The 23,769-nt window shown below is 36.3% G+C and overlaps 1 protein-coding gene across 7 annotated transcripts in view; it reads right to left on the reverse strand.

The window, feature by feature from the left end:
- DMXL1 (Dmx like 1) overlaps nt 1-23,769 on the reverse strand; it is an 81,769-nt gene that overhangs the window by 32,336 nt on the left and 25,664 nt on the right. For 6 of the 7 annotated variants that reach the window (XM_058166746.1, XM_058166745.1, XM_058166748.1 and 3 more), the window contains 13 exons: nt 22,843-22,959; nt 21,727-21,948; nt 19,776-21,425; nt 18,844-18,954; nt 18,169-18,338; nt 15,392-15,489; nt 14,228-14,393; nt 13,044-13,296; nt 11,400-12,469; nt 10,563-10,754; nt 10,261-10,337; nt 7,157-7,284; nt 1,063-1,311 (listed from right to left, as the gene is read on the reverse strand). In XM_058166746.1, coding sequence (XP_058022729.1) covers nt 1,063-1,311; nt 7,157-7,284; nt 10,261-10,337; nt 10,563-10,754; nt 11,400-12,469; nt 13,044-13,296; nt 14,228-14,393; nt 15,392-15,489; nt 18,169-18,338; nt 18,844-18,954; nt 19,776-21,425; nt 21,727-21,948; nt 22,843-22,959 — 4,503 coding nt within the window. The remainder of the gene's footprint in view (nt 1-1,062; nt 1,312-7,156; nt 7,285-10,260; nt 10,338-10,562; nt 10,755-11,399; nt 12,470-13,043; nt 13,297-14,227; nt 14,394-15,391; nt 15,490-18,168; nt 18,339-18,843; nt 18,955-19,775; nt 21,426-21,726; nt 21,949-22,842; nt 22,960-23,769) is intronic. The other variant, XM_058166751.1, reaches the window with a different exon arrangement.

The raw sequence follows: 23,769 nt of genomic DNA on the forward strand, positions 1-23,769 counted from the left end.
TTCAATATTTTAAAAAAATGTTCAACCAGTATGTTGTGAACATTACAAAGTTACAAACAGAAAATTATTTTAATTTTCCAAACAGAACTTTTTTCAAATTTATTTAGGACTCTTTATGTATGCATTATACATTCATAAGAAATTTTTTTTACTTACATTAAAATTATGAATAAGTTTACTGCTGTACTAGATTACTATATATAGGGAAGTGTATTCCCCTAAGTAGGAATTCATGAAAAGTGAAAAGTTATATTATTTTTTGACAACAGGAATATTATATACAATATTAAGCCATGTGCACTAATAGTAATCCTCCTGTATTGGAACCTGCTTTTTCACTCTTTTACTTGTATATGCCCCCCCACCCTGCCACAAAATTCTATTGTCATTGTTAAACAAGCCAGCAAGAGGCAATATATCTTACTCCCCAATTTGTTCACTCAGAATTTTTTTCACATTTATTTTCTTGTTCAAAAGGAACAAGATTTCAATAAAATGAAACCAAATTCTAGTTTATTTTTTCCTTAAATTGGAAGGAAGAGATGGATATGCAAAATACAAAAATTCAATTTTTATGTAATGATATTTCTGCTCATGTATGTAATGATAATTAAAGTTATTGGAAGTATATTAGAAATATACTGAACTCTGTCACTGTATGATAACATAAAAAAGTGTCCCTGTGGATTTTATTCCGCTAATCATTGCCAACTATAGGGAGTAGGGCCCATCTCCATTTCAGAGTCATTGAGCTAGCGCTGTCCGAAGGCATTTCCACAGTCATGTGGCCAGCATGTGGCCTATTTATCTACTGGCATTTGCATGCTTTTGAACTGCTAGGTTGGCAGGAGCTGGGATGAGGATGGGAGCTCACCCCATCACATGGAGCTCAGATCTCGAACCTAGGCTGCCTGCTTTCCAGCCAACAAGCCCAGTGTCTTAACTGCTGAGCCACCACACCACTCTGATAACATACAAGGTGTAAAAAGTAAAAAACAACAACAACAAAAACCGGAGTTCAGTGAACATTTACATACAGAAAAAAATAAGGAAAGTACTAACCCATCTTGGTTGTTTCTTGAATTGGTCCTTTCTTGGGAATCTTTGCACCACCACCAAAGACAGCAAACCACATTTTGTCATTAAGGGGATGGGCCACAATCCTGAATAATTCATTGCTGGAATGTGTTGCTAGACCATGAATGAAGAGACTAAGGTAGATTGCAGTAAGAATTTCACAGAGCAAAACTGTGATCCCAGACTGAGCTTCTTCCCCAGCTTGATTCAGCAATTGTATTAAATCCATTATTCCTGAACAGACAAGAAGTGCCATTTAGTGATAAATCACATACAAAGAAAGACAAGAGAAGCCATTTGCAATTATCTCCAGAAACACTATAATACTGTAAGGGGTATAATACTGTAAGAGGCAACTGCAGATGTCTGAACCAACCACCAGAACTCCCAAACAGTATGATCATTACTAAGAATTCTGTAAGTCAAAATCCACAAATCTGGAAGTTACCAAGATTGAAGAATCAATGGCTGGGTGGGAAAAGAAAGGATTTCCTGGAGATTACTAGGTATATTTCCAGGTTTCTTATTATTATAATCTCTTTATGTATTCTTTATACTCTTTCCCATGTGTGGTGTCTGCGGGCCCCGAGCTGGGCCCCCCGCCAGAAAGTGACTCGGAAAGTGAGGGGGAAGGGCCATCAGGACTTACCTCTGGAGCACCAGCTTCCCTGGCTCAGCTCCAGGAGCCAGAGGCAGGCCAGGTGGAGGAGATAACAAGGCCTCCGTCCCCTGACTCTTTCTTCCCCCAGGCCACGCCTCCAGACCAGGCTGATGGCAATCAGGCCTGGCTGGACCCTAGGTTTCGTAGGCAGGAGAGGCGGGAACAACAGAAGCAAGGGTGGGGCAGGCCTAGGAAGTGCTGAGTCATGGAGCCACACCCCACAGGATATAAAAGCAGCAAGAGCTGCTATACCACTTCGTGGCAAGCAAATCAACTGCTTAACTAGAGCTGAAGTACTGTTTGTTCCTGGTTGATTCATCAGCATCAAGCGAGATAATAGAGACACTTGGCAGACGTTCGCTAGTTTGCTGCCAGAAGCTGATAGCTGCTGGCTAATTAAATCATTGCTTGGACTGAGGCGAGGGGGACAGAACACTATGTTCTGAGTTTCCTTTAGTTATTGATTTTTTATACAGAGAACAGATTATTACTTGATTTAAATTTATATGCCTTTTGCAACAGCTGGTGTTTTTGTTTCTGATTTATCCTATTATGATTTAGCTATTTTTATTTATTAATCATTTTATTGTACTGCATGTACGTACTGTAAAGGTAAAGGTAAAGGTTCCCCTCGCACATATGTGCTAGTTGTTCCCAACTCTAGGGGGCGGTGCTCATCTCTGTTTCAAAGCCAAAGAGCCAGTGCTGTCCGAAGATGTCTCCGTGGTCATGTGGCCGGCATGACTCAACGCCAAAGAATAGAATAGAATAGAATAGAATTTTATTGGCCAAGTGTGATTGGACACACAAGGAATTTGTCTTGGTGCATATACTCTCAGTGTACATAAAAGAAAAGATACGTTCATCAAGGTACAACATTTACAACACAATTGATGATCAATATATCAATATAAATCATAAGGATTGCCAGCAACAAGTTATAGTCATACAGTCATAAGTGGAAAGAGATTGGTGATGGGAACTATGAAACGATTAATAGTAGTGCAGATTCAGTAAATAGTCTGACAGTGTTGAGGGAATTATTTGTTTAGCAGAGTGATGGCCTTCAGGAAAAAACTGTTCTTGTGTCTAGTTGTTCTGGTGTGCAGTGCTCTATAGCGTCGTTTTGAGGGTAGGAGTTGAAACAGTTTATGTCCAGGATGCGAGGGATCTGCAAATATTTTCACGGCCCTCTTCTTGATTCGTGCAGTATACAGGTCCTCAATGGAAGGCAAGTTGGTAGCAATTATCTTTTCTGCAGTTCTAATTATCCTCTGAAGTCTGTGTTTTTCTTGTTGGGTTGCAGAACCGAACCAGACTGTTATAGAGGTGCAAATGACAGACTCAATAATTCCTCTGTAGAATTGGATCAGCAGCTCCTTGGGCAGTTTGAGCTTACTGAGTTGGCGCAGAAAGAACATTCTTTGGTCTCCTTTTTAATGATGTTTTTGATGTTAGCTGTCCATTTGAGATCTTGCGATATGATAGAACCTAGAAATTTAAAGGTTTCTACTGTTGATACTGTGTTGTCTAGTATTGTGATAGGTGGAAGTATGGAAGGGTTTCTCCTAAAGTCTACTACCATTTCTACGGTTTTGAGTGTGTTCAGTTCCAGATTGTTTTGGTTGCACCACAAGGCTAGTCGTTCGGCCTCTCATCTATATGCGGATTCGTCATTGTCTCGAATGAGACTGATCACTGTTGTGTCATCTGCAAACTTCAGTAGCTTAACAGATGGATCCTTGGAGATGCAGTCATTGGTATACAGAGAGAAGAGAAGTGGGGAGAGCACACAGCCTTGGGGGCCCCTGTGCTAATTGTACAGGTATTTGATGTGATCTTGCTTAGCTTCACCTGCTGCTTCCTGTTTGTTAGGAAGCTTGTGATCCACTTACAAGTCTGTTCCGGTACCTGTAGCTGGTTTAGCTTAGTTAGAAGAATGTCTGGAATGATGGTATTGAATGCTGAACTAAAGTCTACAAAAAGGACCCTTGCATAGGTCTTTGGAGACTCAAGATGTTGTAGGATGTAGTGCAGAGCCATATTAACAGCATCATCTGTTGATCTATTTGCTCGGTATGCAAATTGCAAGGGGTCTAAGAGCGGATTCGTGATGGTTTTCAGGTAGGAAAGCACTAGCCTTTCAAAGGTTTTCATGACTACAGATGTTAGAGCAACTGGTCTGTAATTCAGTTCCTTGATGGTGGGCTTCTTCGGCACTGGGATGATGGTAGAGCGTTTGAAGCAAGAAGGAACATAGCACATCTCTAGTGATTTATTGAAAATATGGGTGAAGATGGGGGCCAATTGGTCAGCACAGACTTTTAAGCAAGAAGGAGTTATCTTGTCAGGGCCTGGAGCTTTTCCTGGCTTTTGTCTGTGAAATAGGTCCTGCACTTCCTTTTCTGTGATCACTAGGGGTTGTGAACCCAATGAAATGGGGTCAGTTGTAGGAGGCTTGGCTTTTGTTGGTGTGTCTGAGATGGGGGTTGTGGAGATAGGTGGCTGTAGTTTCCTTTCAAACCTGCAGTAAAACTCATTCAGGTCATCTGCCAGTTGTTGATTACCTTCAGCCTGGGAAGGAGGTTTGCCATAGCCGGTGATATTTTTAAGAGTTTTCCACATGTTTGCTGGTTCATTTGCTGAAAATTGATTCTTTAGCTTTTCAGAGTAGCTTCTTTTGCTGCTCTTATCTCCTTGTTAGTGCATTTCTGGCCTGATTGTACAGCATTTTATCACCTTTTCTGTAGGCTTCCTCTTTGGAATGTCGTAGCTGCTTAAGTTTAGGTGTAAACCAAGGTTTGTTATTACTGTGTATTCGCAAGTTCCTTGTAGGTACACATAGGTCTTCACAGAAGCTGACATATGATGTTACAGTATCTGTGAGTTCATCCAGGTCTGCAGAGGTATCTTTAAAATATTCCAATCAGTGCAGTCAAAACATGCCTGTAGCTTTAATTCTGATTCCTCCGTCCAGGTTTTCACTGATTTAATTATTGGTTTTATGGCTTTAAGTCTTTGCCTGTAAGCAGGTACAAGGTGAATCATGCAATGATCAGAGTGTCCTACAGCTGCACGTGGTAAAGACCGATAGGCATCTTTTAGTGTTGTGTAGCAGTGGTCTAGAGTATTCTTGCCTCTGGTGGGACAATTGACATGCTGAAAGTATTTTGGTAGTTCTTTCCTTAAGTTTGCCTTGTTTAGATCTCCCAAAACAATGGCCAGTGAATCAGGGTGTTTGGCTTCAGCCTCCATGATTTGGTCAGCTAGAGTTCGTAATGCCTCGTTTACACAGGCTTGTGGTGGGACATAAACAGCAATTAGAAGAAATGAGGAAAATTCACGAGGCGAATAGTAAGGTTTGCAGTTGATAATTAGAGTCTCTAAATTGTTGTCACAGAATTTGTAAATTATGTTAAAATCTTGACACCAGGATGAATTAATATATAGGCATAAGCCTCCTCCTTTCTTTTTACCAGATGTTTCTGGAATCCTGTCTGATCGTTCAATTTGAAATCCTGGAATGTTCAGGCTGCTATTTTCAATTGATTCATTTAACCAGGTTTCAGAGAAGCATAGGACTGCTGAATTGCGAAAATCAGAATAGTATTTGTTTAAGAGGAGTATTTCATCCATCTTATTTGCAAGTGAGCGTATATTTGTTAGGAAAATTGAAGGCAGAGGAGTTTTAGTGCGAGTTCTTAGCTTGATTAAGATCCCAGATCGTTTACCTCGTTTCCTTCGTTTCCGTCGTTTGGTTTTTTTAGTAATCCATGGCTCCGTGGGAATTGCCTCCTCCTGTGTTAGAATCTCCTCCGTGTTTGTAAAGACAGGCGGGGGTGAGATTAAAGAAAGCTGCTCCTTAAAGAAATGTTCCTTAATTTTTAGCAGATGGTCTCGTGAGTAGGAATCCGTAGTGAGTCACAGAGAACAATTAGAAATAAAGAAACAATTAGAGAGCATATCACCGAGGCAGCCTTCGTCGGCGCCATCTTAGGTGGAAGGAACACGGAACATTGTTACCTTCCCACCAAAGGTGGTCCCTATTTTTCTACTTGCATTTTTTACGTGCTTTTGAACTGCTAGGTTGGCAGAAGCTGGGACAAGTAACGGGAGCTGACTATGTTATGTGGCACTAGGGATTTGAACCGCTGAACTGCTGACCTTTTGATTGACAAGCTCAGTGTCTTAGCCACTGAGCCACATTTGTACTATACATACTGTACTGTATGCTTTATTTATGAACTACAAAATTCTATATCATGTTTTCTTTTTTAAATTATTTACCTTATTACTAATTGACCTTCTTAGTGTATTTATAATCAAAAAGTCAACCTGATATAATCATTGCAGCTATGTCAAAGGAAATGGATGAAATAACTCAACTTTCATGGATTTGGATAATACAAAAAGATGTAAGTATTATTGGTTAACCAAGAAAATTATGATTACAAGTTCATATTAAAAACTTTTCACCAGAATTTATCTTGACCATGCTTCTGGTTCTGAAGAATGCAGGATGATCATGGGCTGCATTCATCATGAATACTAAACCTGCGGCCCATACCAGGCCATGGTCTATTGGTCACTGGGCTGCATGAGTACTTGGCCAGTGTGTGTACAATCCACGCTCACGCTAGCATTGCCATGAGAGTTGCGTGAATGCTAGTGTCACTGTGAGGATACTCGCAACACCATTCGTGTGCATGTAGTCCCACTCGCGCATGCACATGAGTGTGTAAAGGTGCCTGCCATTCCCTCCCTCCGTGTTGCCAATGCTGGAAACTGTACTATAGTCAAGAGGTTTTTTTTTCATAATTATTCATTAACCAAAGGGCCGTGGTGGTTCAGGCTGTAAGATAGCCTGTTATTAAAACACAGCAGCCTACAATTACTGCAGGCTCGAATCCCACCAGGCCCAAGGTTGACTCAGCCTTCCATCCTTTATAAGGTAGGTAAAATGAGGACCCAGATTGTTGGGGGGGCAATAAGTTGACTTTGTAAATGTACAAATAGAATAAGACTATTGCCTTACACACTGTAAGCCGCCCTGAGTCTTCGGAGAAGGGCGGGATATAAATGTAAATAAAAAAAAAAGTGAATCTGGCTGACTTGGTGAATCTGGTTAATGAGAACAGGCCTGGTTTAGGTATATTAATCTGAATGAAATTAAATTTAACTATCGAGCCCAAAATAGCCAAAAAAGCCAGTTAAAAACAATCACATTGTGCCTTATGAACTGGGCCTTAATTTTTAAAGATACTTAATCAGCATGAGGTTACCTAATACTGTATTTAATCTAAAGTGGAAGAAAAAACAACTAATAGCCAGAGGATCATATTAGAAGAAGAAACAGGAAAGAAACAATTTTAAGCCAGACAGTTCAAAACTCCATGAAGAAAATTAAATCTTGATTACCTGGCCATTGAGCTGGTGTAGTATTTGGTGTTATTGTTTCATCTGAACTTGCTGTTCTTAGAGAATGGCGATGAGAGAGCAACAGTGTCTGATAAATCATTCCCGTGAATTGGTTTGCTTGCAATAAACTATTTTAAAAAAACCAAAATTGTAAAAATCAGTATTAATTATGGTATTTTGATTGAATATAATGATCAATCATGATTTACTTAGCTTAACTATTTCATACATATTCTAATCAAGAACATTATTAACATTAGCTGCTGAAAAGCTACAAAAATTTTGTATTGACATCTGTTATTATGAGACCTGTTAAATAAAGTTAGCTTCAAACTGAGATTGATTACTGAATACATTAGTGATTTAATACTATTACTAAGATTAGGTAAACTTAACATTCAGAAACAGAAAGTATATGACATAATTTTTGTACTTCCTTGCTTCTTCCTAACCTTTATGGAGAAAGATAATTACATAGCACTAGAAATGGCATGTAGAGATAAGACTTTGGATGGTTCTACAGTACACACATTTATTTTTCATGAACCCTAAAATACTGACAACTAGTCTCACACTTACATGGCAGCTGTTTTTTCCCTGATCAATTGTTCTTGGAGATTGCCTGGAGAAGTTTATATGATAGTTTACATCAGAAATCATGGTCTCCTGGTTTCTAACCTTATGCCTTAACCACTGCATCAAATGTGCTCTCATAGTGCAACCTAAATGACCTTCAAAATACTAAATCTCATGAAATCTCTTGTGAAAGTGTCAAAATATTAGACATAAAAGAATCCAAAATTGTCTTAATATTTATTTATCTATTATTTATTTATTAATTAATTAAACTTTTATACCGCCCTTCTCCCGAAGGACTCAGGGCGGTGTACAGCCAAGATAAAAAGCAATAAGTATACAAAGTTAAAAATCAATTTAAAATACCTATTCAATAGTGGCCGAATTAAAACCGTCAAATTGACCAACCTAAAATACCCCATATAAAATTACAGAAGATTTAAAAATTTAAAATTTAAAATTTAGAAATTTAAAAATCTAAAAAATCAGTCCAGTCCCGCTTGAATGAATAAATGAGTTTTTAATTCCCGACGAAAGGTCCGAAGGTCAGATATTTGGCGCAAACCGGGGGGAAGGTCGTTCCAGAGTAGGTGCTCCAACAGAGAAGGCCCTTCCTGGGGCCGCCAGCCGGCATTGCTTGGCGGACGGCACCCTGAGAAGACCCTCTCTGTGAGAGCGTACGGGTCGATGGGAGGCATAAGGTAACAGCAGGCGGTCCCGTAAGTACCCGGGCCCTAAGCCATGGAGCGCTTTAAAGGTGGTAACCAGAACCTTGAAGCGCACCCGAAAGACCACAGGTAGCCAGTGCAGACTGCGCAGGAGTGGTGTTACCCGGGAGCAACGTGGTGCTCCCTCAATCACCCGCGCAGCTGCATTCTGGACTAGCTGAAGTCTCCGGGTGCACCTCAGGGGTAGCCCCATGTAGAGAGCATTGCAATAATCCAGGCGAGAAGTGACGAGAGCATGAGTGACCGTGCATAAGGCATCCTGGTCCAGAAAGGGGCGATGGTATCAAAAGCCGATGAGAGATCTAACAGGACCAAGGCAGAGGAGCAACCCCTGTCCCTGGCCCTCCAGAGGTCATCCACCAACGCGACCAAAGCTGTCTCCGTGCTATGCCCGGGCCGGAAGCCGGACTGGAACGGGTCTAGATAGACAGCTTCCTCCAGGTACTGAGGAAACTGCCACGCCACCACACTCTCTACAACCTTCGTGATAAAGCGAAGGTTGGAGACTGGACGGTAATTACCCAAAATAGCTGGGTCCAGGGAAGGCTTCTTGAGGAACATTTGCTCATGTTATTGATAGTTATGGCATAGAATCTTAACTTTGTTATGAGTGATCATACTGAAAAAAGCAGATTTAGGTCCATACTGCTTTGTGAAACGTCACAAAAAGAAAAAATATATATTTTTCCCTGCTCATATGTTTGCTTGAAATATATGAATTCTAAACCTTGTTTCTGCAATAGCAAACAATAAGTAGATTCAAACTATGTGAATAGACATAACCCTGTACTGGCAATATAATTATTTCATCTTTCAGGCAATTTTTGAAGCCTTATCATGAGAAACTACGAATGGAATAAAGATTGTTCTACATGTTTGCCAATTTTCAGATACATAATGTTTTCTAATACAAGTAGTATGATGTTATCAGAGGTGACCAGGAAACAGCAAAATATAATTACGAGGAAAATAAATCAGTTTTGGATATTTGCAAGCCAGATCTACCTCATTAAAAAGTGATAGTTTGTTTTAATCAGTTGCTTATTGTGTCTGATCTAAGAATTTATCGCCTTTCTTATATTTCTGGTTTAACTGAGCTAGCCAATTTAACATTAGCTGAGTAGACTCTGATTAAGTTAACAATGTAAAATAAATGTATTTGTCAGTATCATAGTTAGTTAAATACAAATTTATGTCAAAAAGTATGGATTCCCAAACTATAGAAATGTAATCTGGAGATGAAGATATAGCAATAATATTAACCCCATTTTTGAAGAATGCAGTTAGTTCTCAATTTACGACCACAATTGAGCCCAAAATTTATGTTGCTAAGTGAGACATTTGTTAAGTGAGTTTTGTCCCATTTTGCAACTTTTTTTGCCAGAGTTGTTAAGTGAATCATTGAGATTCTTAACTTAGTAACCCAGTTGTTAAATCTGGCTTCCCTATTGACTTTGCTTGTCAGAAGGTTGCAAAAGGTGATTGATTACAATGGCACTGAAACACAGCAACGGTGATAAATATGAACCAGTTGCCAAGCATCCAAATTTTGATCACTTGAACATGGGGATGCTGCAATGGTTGTAAGCCACTTTTTTCATTTACAATTTTTGCCATTGTAACTTTGAACAGTCACTAAATGAACTGTTGTATGTTGAGTAGTACTTGTACAAGCAAAGATAGATAGGAGGTAACATTTTGTGCATTTTATACCAGATTTTGATTCTAACACACAGAAGGGAAAAATAAAACTGTTGTTTTCATTGTGTCAAAAAACTTATTTTTGTACAAAAAAAATACCTGTAGTTATGACCCCCACAGAGAGACTGGTATATGCAAGCTGATAAAGATGCTGCTAATGTGTGCATTACTTGTATCTGGAAGAAAGACATATTTCAGACAAAATAATTTATATGATCTTGAATCCCTTGTTTTCATTTTACTTGTTCAAGCAAGATACTAGATGGCTATTCATTTAAACATAAAATAAACAACTCCCAATATATATATAAATATTAATATGGCTGCATAATTACAGCAGTGAATGTAATAAAATATTTTTTAAAAGTTCAATAAAATACTGTCAAATTATAGATACTTGCCTTATTATTCTGTACATCTGGGTGGGGTGGAGAGTCAAGAGAAATAATAGCATGTAGTATATCATGTGTCAGGTTACTAAGATGCAATAATGGGTTGGCCACCACTGTTTTGGCACTTGCAGTACAGGCAAAAAGAAGAGGTATTGTGTTCTGCTCAGATACAATATTACTATATGATTGCTCCGAAAATTCCTTTATAAAAAGGATGAAAAATAAAGGGTATAATTTGACTTTCAAATTTCCTACAAAGATGAATTTTCTTCTATACCCACACATACATATTGACACAATTGGAATAATTATTTGGAATTAATTAATTGGAATAATTATTCTTTCTCACCCAAAAATGCCACTAACGGTGGACGAAAACAAGGAATCCAGGGTTTTTGGGGTTTTTTTGTGGGAAAATGTTTGTTTAGGTTGTAATAAAGTCTAGGAACAATAGTATTGGCCCAGTGACTAATAGGCAGCATAACTTTGAATTTTCTAGGCCAAGGTTTCAATCCATAGCTGCTCTACTAAGCTTCTTTATTTTTCAAATTTCCAGTTCAATTTTTATTTTCAGGAAACTGAAAGTTGAAATACTGGAAGCATGAACTTAGAAACTTTTTATTGAGAAAAAGTTATCTGGAATTTTCCTGTTTTTTATCTGAAAACAAAATTATAAATATATAGCTCAAAACAATCTAGCATTCTAGATGTAGGGCCAGAAATATCTGATCAAATTGGTATAAGCACATAAGCTAAAATAGTTTGCTAGTAATTTAGTTAAATTATTATGTATTAATATTTAAGCCCAAGCCCAAACAATCAGGGGAAAAAAAACCCTCTATTTACCTGTTGAGATTCTTGCAGAAGCAAAATCAGTTCCATTCGTACAGATGCCAAGCCTCCACCATGAGACCCATGGAGGATGCAATAACTAAGAAACATTCGCAAAAGTGATTGGTATTTTATAAGCCAGTGTCTTCTTTGAATATTTTCCTTTAGATGCATATCTGACAGGTCTTCAGTTTTATCATTTAAGGAATTTTCACCCATTACTGGGATAATTTCTCTCTGAGAATCATCTGCTTCAATGTTGTATTCACATGTCTTCTGAAGGGCTACCACCTCCCTTTCAAGCCAATTATACAGTTGATATCTTAATTTTCCACCATCTACTTCATAGCCAGTGGATAATGTTCTAAGTTCTTCTGTAAGAATCTTCAGGCATGCCCTAAATTTCAGCTGTACACAAATGATGTCTTCTGATGAAGCTAAGACATCATTTTCACCTCCTGAACTGTATGTTTCAGTGCAGCTAGAACTAATTTCATTCGTTTTTTCACCTGTTATCTTCTGCAAAGGTTTCATTGCAAGGCAAGAATCCTCACTCTCCTCATCTTTGCCACTGTCCCATTTTAATTCCAATGGGTCATCTTGGAAGACTGCAGCTGGCTGACTCCAATCAAACAAAGCATCAGAATCTGAATGTTTATCTGGTGAAACATCTGAAAATGATCCTAAACCATTTAGCACTGGTTCTGACTTGTCAGTCCTGAAAAACTGGCCATCTTTCGATTCTACTGGCATTGGAGAAGAAGGTGAACATTCTTTACTAGTGTTTCTTAAACTAAATGTTCTTCTTAAACATTTTGACTTTTTGACCACTTTAGGCATCTTCGATAATACTTCTAAAGCCAACATGGGACAGCCAGACTTCAAATGAGTATATGCTGCAGTAAAGAATAATTTTCTTTCCTCTAAATTGATTTCATCTGCCAGCCCATTTTCTCCTGTTACACATATCCTTGTGGAAGATAAATCAGAAGACCCGAAATGGCGTCTCAGCAAGAGAGGATGCGTCCTTAGATAATTATAAAAATTAAATACCGAAGGGCTACAGTTTGAGAAGCTTCCTTCATCTAGAAAGGTATCACATAAAAAAATAATGAAGAATTTATTTTCTAAAAGAAATATTTCAGATATTGTCTTACTGTCACATTATGACACATTTATACCTTAAGAAAACACAGATACCTTGTTTTAGAAGCACACAAAAAAGTCTAATCGTTGATCATCTTGTTCAGTATGTCTACTCTACTTCTTAACATGGCAAAATGATTTATCGTGAAATGTTTAAGCCTTTTCCCTCTATCACATATATTTTATTCCATCGCAGTATAGTTCCTTAACATTCATTTTTGTAATAATCATAGAAAGCTTCAAGATGATGCTTTGGGAGAACATTGTGACAGTAAAAACCAATCAGCACCTACAGTGTTTTGTGCTTCTAGCAGTATGCTTCATTTAGATAACACTTGATCATTTCAAAATCACAATTAGTTGGTTTGGAGGCCACAGTTCTTCACTATTCACGAGAACCACCCAGGACAATATGTAGAATTTTATTTAGTACCAGAAGAGTTTGTTTAATAATTTAAGGCTGAATATAACATGCACAGATTCCAAAAGTAGATCCAAATTGTTTCAGCTTACCTTCATCATTCAAAGTGGGATGGCTTAAAAGAGTATCAAGAGCATGACCATACTCTTCCAAAATCCAGTAAGCCATACTTCGGAGAAAAGGATCAAAATGTGGTTTTGATGGACTTTCAGTGGAATGAGGCTTACTTCCCAGAATTTTCTTCTGAAGAATTGATTTGTAAGTACCAGATGTTTCAAATTCTGATTCATACAGTCGTGCAATTACAAGAGCTAGCTGAATGTCATTTAATTTCTCTAGGCAGACCTAATTGAAATAAACAAAGGATTGATTTTTTTTTTAAAAAAAGATCAGAAATAAGAAACACAGACCTATTTTAGTTCAGGATTATGTATGCAGCCATCCAAATACCTCTGGCATATTTACACAAATAATATTTACACAACACCTTCTGCTGTTGTTGTTCCTTTACAACTGGCTTTTGGGGCATGATGCTTATAGCTTAGAGATAACATTGCATCTTCAAGGCCAATAGCCTTTGATAAATCTGTCTTTCATGAATTTCTCCTACTCTTTTTTCCCCAGACTAAGTCCCATATAGTCTTGCCTTTTTTCATCAGGAAAATGTTCAAGACCCCTATATCATTTTGGTTACCTTCTTATGCATGTTTTTCAGCTTTTTCATATATAGCAATTAAAAGAGTTCATGGGGCTTACTTAAGAAGGATGACTCATGCTTGATTTGATGGCACCATGATTATATTCAGCCTATAGCAATAGCACTTAGACTTACATACTGCACTCTCTGAGCGATTTACAATGTCAGCATACTGTCCCCAACAACTTGGATCCTTATTTTACCAACGTTGGAGGGATGGAAGACCGAGTTAATCTTGATCAAACTTCAGGCTGTGGGCAGAGTTAGCCCGCAGTACTGCATTTTAATCACTGAGTCACCAGGGTTCCTTAGACTGAAAATTTCTCCATTCTGTATTAAAACATATTTTAGCGTTCTATACTCCTTTTGTTTTGTATAGACATTGGACAAGGCTATTCCTATTTTCACTCAGTTTAAGTGTACAACCATATTTATATTCATATCTGACCGAACCATATTTACAGGATGCTATTAAGCGTATAGCTGGACTTCAACATAACATTCAAATCTGCCTGTACTATTAAAATATTGGATACATTGTAATCTCTTTCAATAATCTGAATAAAATATATTAGTTACCTCAATGGCATCTTTTAAGTGACCAGCCAATAAAAAAAATGCTGTAGAATGTTCAAAACGTTGCTTGCCTAACAATGAAAAAGCATTCTTCAGTGCTGCTTTACGCCATCTGTCCTCAGTAAAATTGTTTCCAAAGAACTGTGTCATTTTAGTATCTTTTAGAGACCTGCCAATGTAATCATTTATAACTATTGTCACAATGTACACAAAAATAGTTTATCAAAGAAACACATGCTCTTAGACTCCAAATGGCATATTTTAAAAACCAAGTTGCTTCTAAAATTCTACATGTGCAATTAGAAATGGCCAATATTTAACTTGGATGCTATACTTATGATAAAATAAAAATGCTCAGATGAAATGCCATGGCAAAAATAAGCCATCAGAAGATACTGAAATAGGGCACATAAATATTGTTTCTCAAACTTTCGCTAGTTACAAACTACTTGATAAAGATTTTGAAGCTGGGAGTTAAACAAAGTTAAACGAAGCCCCTATATTCTGGTCTTTAAGAGCATGGAAGTTCACATTCAAATATGTTTTCCCATTCTCTTCTATTGTTTCAAAATCCAAAAATTTAATCCAAATTTAAGTATTTATTTATCATTGGTTTTATGCACCCATAACATGTACAATATCCAATATCCCCATATCCTCAACAGAAATCACTTTCATATCACTAATTATTCTGTTTGTGTTTTATATCTGGTGACTCATATCTGGCTAGATAGCAAATAGCCTGTGCTTTAGTTGAGCCTCTGTATCCAGTTGTTTCCTTTTATTATCCTACATTTCTATTAGATGTCCACAAAATTACAACTTCAAGTAAAAATGTGGAAGTTATGTTATATTATATTATCCCTGAAAGGGGCCCAGTAGCGTTGATATAAATTATGTAGTAGATCTAAACTAACTTGAGTTCAAGAATTGAGAAATTTAGGACCTTGAAAAATTTTGGAGGCATTCAAATAGTTCATAAAGGACATTAAGGACCAATCTTTCTCTCTCTTAATAGATCTATCATCTCCCTCTCTCTCTCTCTTTGTTGCTCCTTAATGTTCTTTAGGTACTACTGGAATGTCTACTACTTCTATCAAGCAGTAGGAATGCAAGAAAACTAGTTGCAATATATATTGAATTAAAAATTCTGCTATAAAATTGTACCTGTATAGCCCCCAAATTACAGTCTTCTTTTTCATTGCAAGATAGAAAATGGCTGCATCCAGAGGGTCATTGTTTCTTTGAAAGGCTGCTTTAGCGACCTGAAAGGATAATAATAAATTTTGGGTTACAAATGTAGTATTTTGTCACAATTATGTCCAGAGAAATTTTGAGCAATTAATGAAATAATTTATGTTTAACATAACATAACAGAAAAAGCTAAATCAATTCACATATATAAAGCATACATGATTTTTCTTTTGAGGTGAAATAATTATTTATAAACAGTAAATTTTATGTTGTATGTGGATAAGTGATTTACCTTCTAGCAAACCTCTTGCATTACAAGCTTAGTGTAGAATTAGAAAATGCTTTCTCCCCCTTGATCAACTGACTGCATGAAATCTCATAAACTCCTGTGAATGCAGTTTCTGATAGCTCATAGCTATCCTGCCAATGCTTAAATAAAGAGCTGATATAAATCTGAGAAAACGAACGCTTGCTGTGAGTGCATTCATGCCTGGTAATTTTGAAATCTATCATCAGGTCACAGAGTTATGATAATTTTCATCTTCCACTTAAATGGCTAAGGACCCCATATATGATCACTGGGAACACTAACTGACCTGAAGGAATCTAGGAATAGTTGAACAACTTGCTAAAATAAATAAAATTAGTGGACCAGAGGAATGCTGTCGATATAATTTACTTGGACTTCAGTAAAGCATTTGATAAAGTAGACAATAACCTACTACTAGATAAAGTAGAAAAATGTGGGTTAGACAGCACCACCACCAGATGGATTTGTAACTGACTGACCAACCGCACTCAATGTGTAGTCCTCAATGGAACTACATCCACATGGAGAGAAGTATGCAGTGGAGTACCCCAAGGCTCTGTTTTAGGCCCAGTACTCTTTAACATCTTCATCAATGACGTGGACAAGGGGATAGATGGGGAACTCATCAAATTTGCAGATGACACCAAGCTGGCAGGAATAGCCAACACTCCAGAAGATAGGCTCAAGATACAGAAGGATCTTGACAGACTTGAACATTGGGCACTATCTAACAAAATAAAATTCAACAGTGAAAAAAGTAAGGTTCTACATTTAGGCAAAAAACAAACAAACAAAATGCACAGGTACCGTATATGTAGTACCTTGCTCAATAGTAGTAACTGTGAGAGGGATTTTGGAGTCCTAGTGGACAACCATTTAGATATGAGCCAGCAGTGTGCAGCAGCTGCTAAAAAAGCCAACACAGGTCTGGGCTGCATAAACAGAGGGATAGAATCAAGATCACGTGAAGTGTTAATACCACTTTATAATGCCTTGGTAAGGCCACACTTGGAATATTGCATTCAATTTTGGTTGCCGCGATGTAAAAAAGATGCTGAGACTCTAGAAAGAGTGCAGAGAAGAGCAACAAAGATGATTAGGGGACTGGAGGCTAAACATGAAGAACAGTTTCAGGAACTAGGTATGTCTAGTTTAATGAAAAGAAGGACTAGGGGAGGCATGATAGCAGTGTTCCAATATCTCAGGGGTTGCCACAAAGAAGAGGGAGTCGGGCTGTTCTCCAAGGCACTTGAGGGTAGAACAAGAAGCAGTGGGTGGAAACTAATCAAGGAGAGAAGCAACTTAGAACTAAGGAAAAATTTCCTGACAGTTAGAACAATTAATAAGTGGAACAACTTGCCTGCAGAAGTTGTGAATGCTCCAACACTGGAAATTTTTAAGAAAATGTTGGATAACCATTTGTCTGAAATGGTGTAGGGTTTCCTGCCTGGGTAGGGAGTTGGACTAGAAGACCTCAAAGGTCCCTTCCAACTCTGTTATTATGAGACACCTAGTTACATTTCTGCCACGTAAAACAAATAAAGCAAAGTAAATACTGCAGACACAATATCCATATAAGTTAAAACATATCATGAATGGGCTAGTTCAAAAGATGTATGTCTTTTCTTCAACTATCTAGGTGAGACATTCAGTAAGAAATCTCAGCAGTGGCACTGTCTACCTTGATTGGGTTTGATTAGAAGCAAGTGAGTCTTTGTCTTATTTGTAAAGGAAAACATCTGGAGTTGTAGATTGACATTTTAGAACAAACAGTGTAATTTATTCTGTACTGATGTCAAGGAAATAATATGGCTGTGTCCATGTAGTTATCAGGAATCAAGCTTAACAAAAAGACAACTTTACTTTTATTTTACAAAATTATTTATTGGGTGAATCAGTAGTTAAATAAATATAGAAGAGCCTTTCACTTTAAGAGTAAAAAACAATAAGTCATCTTTAGTTTATCTGGCTGTTCACTGTCATTTTTTAAAAGTATATCTATTTAAAATAATTAAAATTTATTTGTCTACTTACTCTATTCCCTTTTTATAAAAATAAAGCCAGATACAGTAATGTCTGTAAGTTCAAGTGCAAACTTCAGTTTTGTTCAAGGCAAAGTATTTGTCACATTGATTGCTTTAATATTTATCAACAGATGTAAAATGGGCAGACAAAAACAGCCTACTGCTGTTATCTGAAGAGATACTATATGATTATATGAAAATTATAGTATGTGACTACAGAAGATGAACAAAGGTAGAAAAATTGTTCATGGGAAGCTTTTTCATAGCAGCATTCCTTTTCAACCTTCTTTCTAAACCATATTTTTTTTAAAAAACCACTATTCTGCTTAAAAAATTTGAAAAATGTATCATGCACTCTATTATCTGAATGAAAATTATAGCAAGATACAAACTAGTTTGTTTTAAACTGCCTTTACCTTCTCAATGCATCTGCGCAAATTATGGGTATTTCGAACCCACCATCCTATTCCCATAGCTCTAAGCTCTGACCATGTTGGATCACCTTTCTGTATTGCAGGAAGCATGTTTAGAAGTTCCTCTTCTGCAATAGAGTGAAACGCCCAGGCAAAATGACTCGAAGACAAACCTGAAATAATCACAAATAATTACTTTATAATTATTTAATTTACTTTATAATTGATAAATATATTATTTTAAAAATATTTAGTGATTCTTTTTCTGATTTTTTTTTAAAAAGTTGGTAACATGAAGTAACATACAAAAAAAATCATGTTGTCATAATTTGTGTGAGTAATTAATGGCTTGCAAATAGCTACACTTAAAAAGTTGCAAAACACAACTTGTTTGTATGCTACAAATAAAACAAAAACTTAGATCCCCATACTGAACTGTTTAAAAATACATCTATACCCACAGACTTGATGAGACTATCCTATAGATAAAAACAGAAAAACCTGTAGTATTCAATTGTGCAGTGCATCTCTTGATTATCAGGACTATGCCAAAGTTTCTCTATCTTCAAAGCTCACATGTCCTCAGAAGCAATCCTAGTTATATCTAAAATATTGTTATATCTAAAATATTGTTCTGTTTTGCATTAGTGTCTCACAAAGAGTGAAGAATATATTTACCTTGATATAGTAGCTGAGCTCTGTGAGCAGGTGGCAGAGAAGTTGTCATAAAAGTGTGAAGACGAACTGCCAAAAGAAACTTCAAACCACATTCGTCAAGTGTTTCTCCTCCTATGAATGAAGATTTAGTCTATAAAATGAAACTCTTTAAACCAAACTATGATTATTTGCCACATTTTCCATTATTTATATATATATTTAAGTCTTACTTGTTAGGCATAGTTTCACAATATAGGGAACTGGTAGCAAATTTATGTACTACAATGGATTTTAAAGCAATCAAGAATTTCTTTAACATAATAATAAGTAACATCATAGCAGACAAATAGAGCCCTACAGTATTTTTTTTATTTTAGATCCATTATACTAAATTCAGAAGAAAATGTTGCTATGAAGCGAAAGGTTTCCCCATAAGTATTGCAGTATATGGAAATTTGCCAGTCCATATAGAAAAAGTAATTCTTCTAACTTCGAAACTTTAAGCAAAATGTTTCTATTTGTACACTGGGTAAATACTTTCCTAGGAAGTAGTAAACTTAATTCTAAAAAACTGCAGTAACTATGGAACACAGATAGAAAAAGAATTTAGAGAATCATATTTAGTGTACTTTAAATAAAGTGTAGTATTAATTTTCCTTGAGTACTTCCCAACTCAAATTATTTTATTTATTTTGGAAATTCTATACCCACCCATCTCAACCGGTGACTTTGGGTGGCTTACAGTTCTAATTAGCAGATTTAGTCTATTATGTATCATTAAATTTCTTATAAGATGATAGCCTTCATAATTAATTGATGTATTCTTTATTAACAGTGGCATCTAATAATGTTTAGAAGTGTTTGCAATTGATTGATTGATTGATTAATTCAGTTAAGTAAGTATAGGCAGGACTGTTAAAAAGAAAGCCTGGATTAGTCATTACAAAACTTACCTTTGCTTCTGTCTCTGCTTTCTCCTATGTCAGTACTGGTAATGGCAATTGTATCAGCTAATGCCATCAATAGCATCTGTTCCATTCTGGTAAGTCCTGGTAAGCTAGAATGAAGCAAGTGACGAGAAAGAACTTGGGCATGCTCTTGTCCAAAGTAAGTTGGATTATACTGAGAAAGATCAATAACTTTTGGCTTTTTGTCATCTTCATCTACTTCAATTGTAGTCAGTTCATCTGTATACAGGCTGGAATTTTGAAATAGATCCTCATAATTTTCATCAGTCACATGTTTGTTAAGGTTCTTTGGAGTATTTGACTTTTCAGTACAAGCATAGGAACATTCTTCGTCAGCAGCAAGCAATGCATACAAAGGAAGCGGTGGAACAGAATCTATTTCTGTATAGTCTGTTATTACAGATCTGTTAAAGGTCATAGGGTCTCTTGTACTACTCCCACTAGCACAGATTGAGAGAGAGCGATACCTTTTATCATGGCAGGGGTCACTTAAGGCAATAACTTCTCCAGCAATGCTCTTGACAAGATGAGATAAAATGGCCTTTGCTCTACGTACTTTCCCTAGATCCATGAGTTCCAAAAGTTGCACAGGATGATACTGAGGTAAAGTAGGACATAATGAATGAGCTGCTTCAAAAAGACCAGAATCTTCCATCTCCAGTGACAGATCAAATACAGTTCGTTTCCCACCAAGTTTTTGAGCAAAGCTAGCCATAGATCGGGTTAATGTTCGCTTTAGCGGGAGAACACTAGACGATTGGCTTTGTTTAACTAAACTTGTTATAGATGGTGTGCTACCACTGTAAGAGTCTGCAGTAATGGGATCTTGCTTTGAAAATGGCTGCCATTGAGAATAAACATGCATTTCACAATCCATCCCAACCACAAGGATGCCATCACGAACCCAAGACAAAGAAACTGGTAAAGGAGGTGACCCTTCTACTGATGAGACCAAATCAACACATCGTAACAGTATAAATCTAGATGTACAAGAGGTTTTAGCATTTTCCGATACTGGCAGTACAAGCATTTCCTTAGCACTTTGTTCTTGTATTTTCCCAGCCAACTGACCAAACATATAAAGTTTTGAACCAATGCCTATTGTTAATATATGAGAGCCATCTTCCCTAGACATCCAGTCTAAATGAACCAAATGCTTTGTTCTGAATGTTAAATTCTTATTTCCTACTCCCACTGAACTACTATTGACACTCAGAGAATCCAATGTTAGGTTTAGTTCATCTAAATGAAGTGTTTGCTCCAAGTTCCAACAAGAGCCTCCTGTAGATTCACATTCAAAAATGCCGACATTCACAAAAAAATCTTGAGAATTATTGTTTTGGGGTGGTGTTCGCTTGTATGCCACAGCTAAACGGTTTGTATGAGCGCAGCTAATTTCAAGAGATAACCCAGACACTTCAAGAGCACTGCTACTAAGATGTCCATCTTCAATAAGCAATGGCCATTCTTCCCATACATACGTACCACTGTTCTTAGTATTCTCTGGTTTCGCTAATACATCTGTTTCTTGTGCCATTCTACATCTCCAAAACCTAACTTTCCCATCTGAGCAAAGTGTTGCAAGAAGATAAGGAGCTTGGCGGACTGGATAAATTGAAGAAGAACTTAAGTGACCTAAGATTAAAACACAAAAATCCTTAAAATACTAACCAGAGAAAAATATTAGTTGAACGTGAAATTTTCAAGCATTTTTTTTAGAACCCAAGAGCAAAGTTTAGTGCTCTATAGTTTATAAAACCAGGTTTACTGTTGTATAACTTTTATGGAAGTTTAATAGCTGTTTTATATCAATTTTCTTTAAATATTAGGCTTTCAAATTACCATTAAGATTTAATATAAACTCTGAAGAAAAGTTAAATGAAATTCAGTTAATACATAATTTCCTCCTACCCTATTTGTTTTTTAATTTACAAACCTGCTGATGGTTTAATGCTTACTATCTCCACTCCTTCTGGTAAATTCAGTTCTCGACTATAGACAATTTCTGAAGAAAGAACTAATTGGCTGGTACTCTGAAGATTATCTCTGCAAACTTGGTATTTCTTTGTAAAGGAACTGTGAAGCTTTTCTTGGTCCGGAGAAGAATGCAGTTGTTCTTGAGATGCTGTTTCAGATGCCTTAGGAGCTATTTTTTCATCTACAAAAATTGGGATATTTTATTTAATGTTTATTTAAAATACAATTTGTTCTATGAAATTTCAAGTTATTCTGAAATTACATTAACTAAATTCTATGTTTATATCAACATATTTATTGTTCTATTTTCTATTTTTCTGCAAGTCACTAGAAATCAACAGCATCAGAGGCTGAGCCAATTGTTAAAGACAATATTTCATATTTACATGGTCTGTCTTTCATATGCAAAATATTTTTCAGGACATATTGACCTTTATCTGGACCATGACACCTCTTTTAGCATGAATTCTTTGTATCCAGCACAATATTCCATGCTGTAGGCATTATGGACTGGATCTAGTGTCTCTATAGAGCTCTTTCACCAGCTCTTGAATTACAACTATAAACATTAAACATGTTGATGCTGAACCTAGCCCATTAAGTTTAGCATTTAGTTCATGTCCATTAATATTAAGGTTCAAGCAGAATAACTCTGACTGCAATAACAAAGTGAAATTATCTTTGTACTACCTCTTTCTATATGGAAGTTTCATTGGCACTTCTGGATTCTACATCCTTGTAATATATCCTTCTACTTTCTAATTCTTATGGATTATTGCATCACCTAAAAGCTAGTGTATACATTGTCTTAGACACAAAAGAGTTTTGAAATATTATTTTCCTTTATTAATAATTTGCCTGTACCTGTAGTCAAAATATGTAAATATTATGAGACAATGACAAAGAACCATACTTATGTGTATTTGAAAAAGAATTCAGAGATTATAGAACACAGAACTGAAAAATTCAAAAATAAATTTTTAATGAATTTATCCCGGAATTATCAAATGAATACATTCTTCACAACACATAATGTATAAATTCTTACATATATTGTCAAATATTTAGAACATACCCACTGAGACTGGTAGGGATTTCAAATGTAATTTCCACATATGTAACAGTGAGCAGTTTTGAGTATATTCAATTACAATTAAATAGAATTTTTCAGAAAATCCATTTTCCTGATATCCTGCAAAAAGAAAAAAGTTTTCAGTAAAACACAGCAATTAAGAACATCTCCAGCTATTTATTATTGTTCCTTTGTATGTTTTAGCTAGGTCTTCCAAACTGATTTTTAAAGAAGCTGCAGTTCTCTACAGTTTATAATTCAAAAGTTTTCTTGGAACTAATGGTGCAACTACAGTGATCTAAAGGTATCAATGGGACTTTATGTTCTTTATCAGATTAGGTTAAATTTATCAGATTAACTTTATTAAACAGATTAACTTCATTAAACATATGAACCTCACAGATAGTTCATATTATTATGGTAGGTTCTATGCATGGACTACTTTAAGGGTTTTGAAATGTTATGTTTCATTTAGTCCAGAAGTCAATGAGATTTGAGAAAGGAGCTGCTGGAGCAATTTTAAAAACACTATCAGTGGCAACCTGCAGCACAGAGTATGACTATATTTACATTTAGAGGAAAATCAATGGTTTGTTCTTATTTATACTTCTTGGCTTTGACTAATGTATAGCACATGTAAGAGGGACGAGATGATAAAATGACTGTACTATTTCAGATGATAGACAAAATGCAACTTCTGAAGTTTCCCTCACAATAAATTCTTCATAAATATAAAACTAATACTGCAAGACCCCAACTAAAAATGGATATTTGTCCCAGAAAGACAACTTTGTCCTCCCATGGAAATTCTTTTCTTTCAAGCTCAAGGATTTTTTAACAGTGACATATTTAATTTGTAATCAGAAGTCATACAATCCTCTCTGCAATTCCTTCAGCCTCATTTTGCCATTTGGTTAGGCTCAGCCCTAT

This window comes from Ahaetulla prasina, chromosome 2 (assembly GCF_028640845.1).
Source record: "Ahaetulla prasina isolate Xishuangbanna chromosome 2, ASM2864084v1, whole genome shotgun sequence".
Taxonomy (NCBI): Eukaryota; Metazoa; Chordata; class Lepidosauria; order Squamata; family Colubridae; genus Ahaetulla; species Ahaetulla prasina.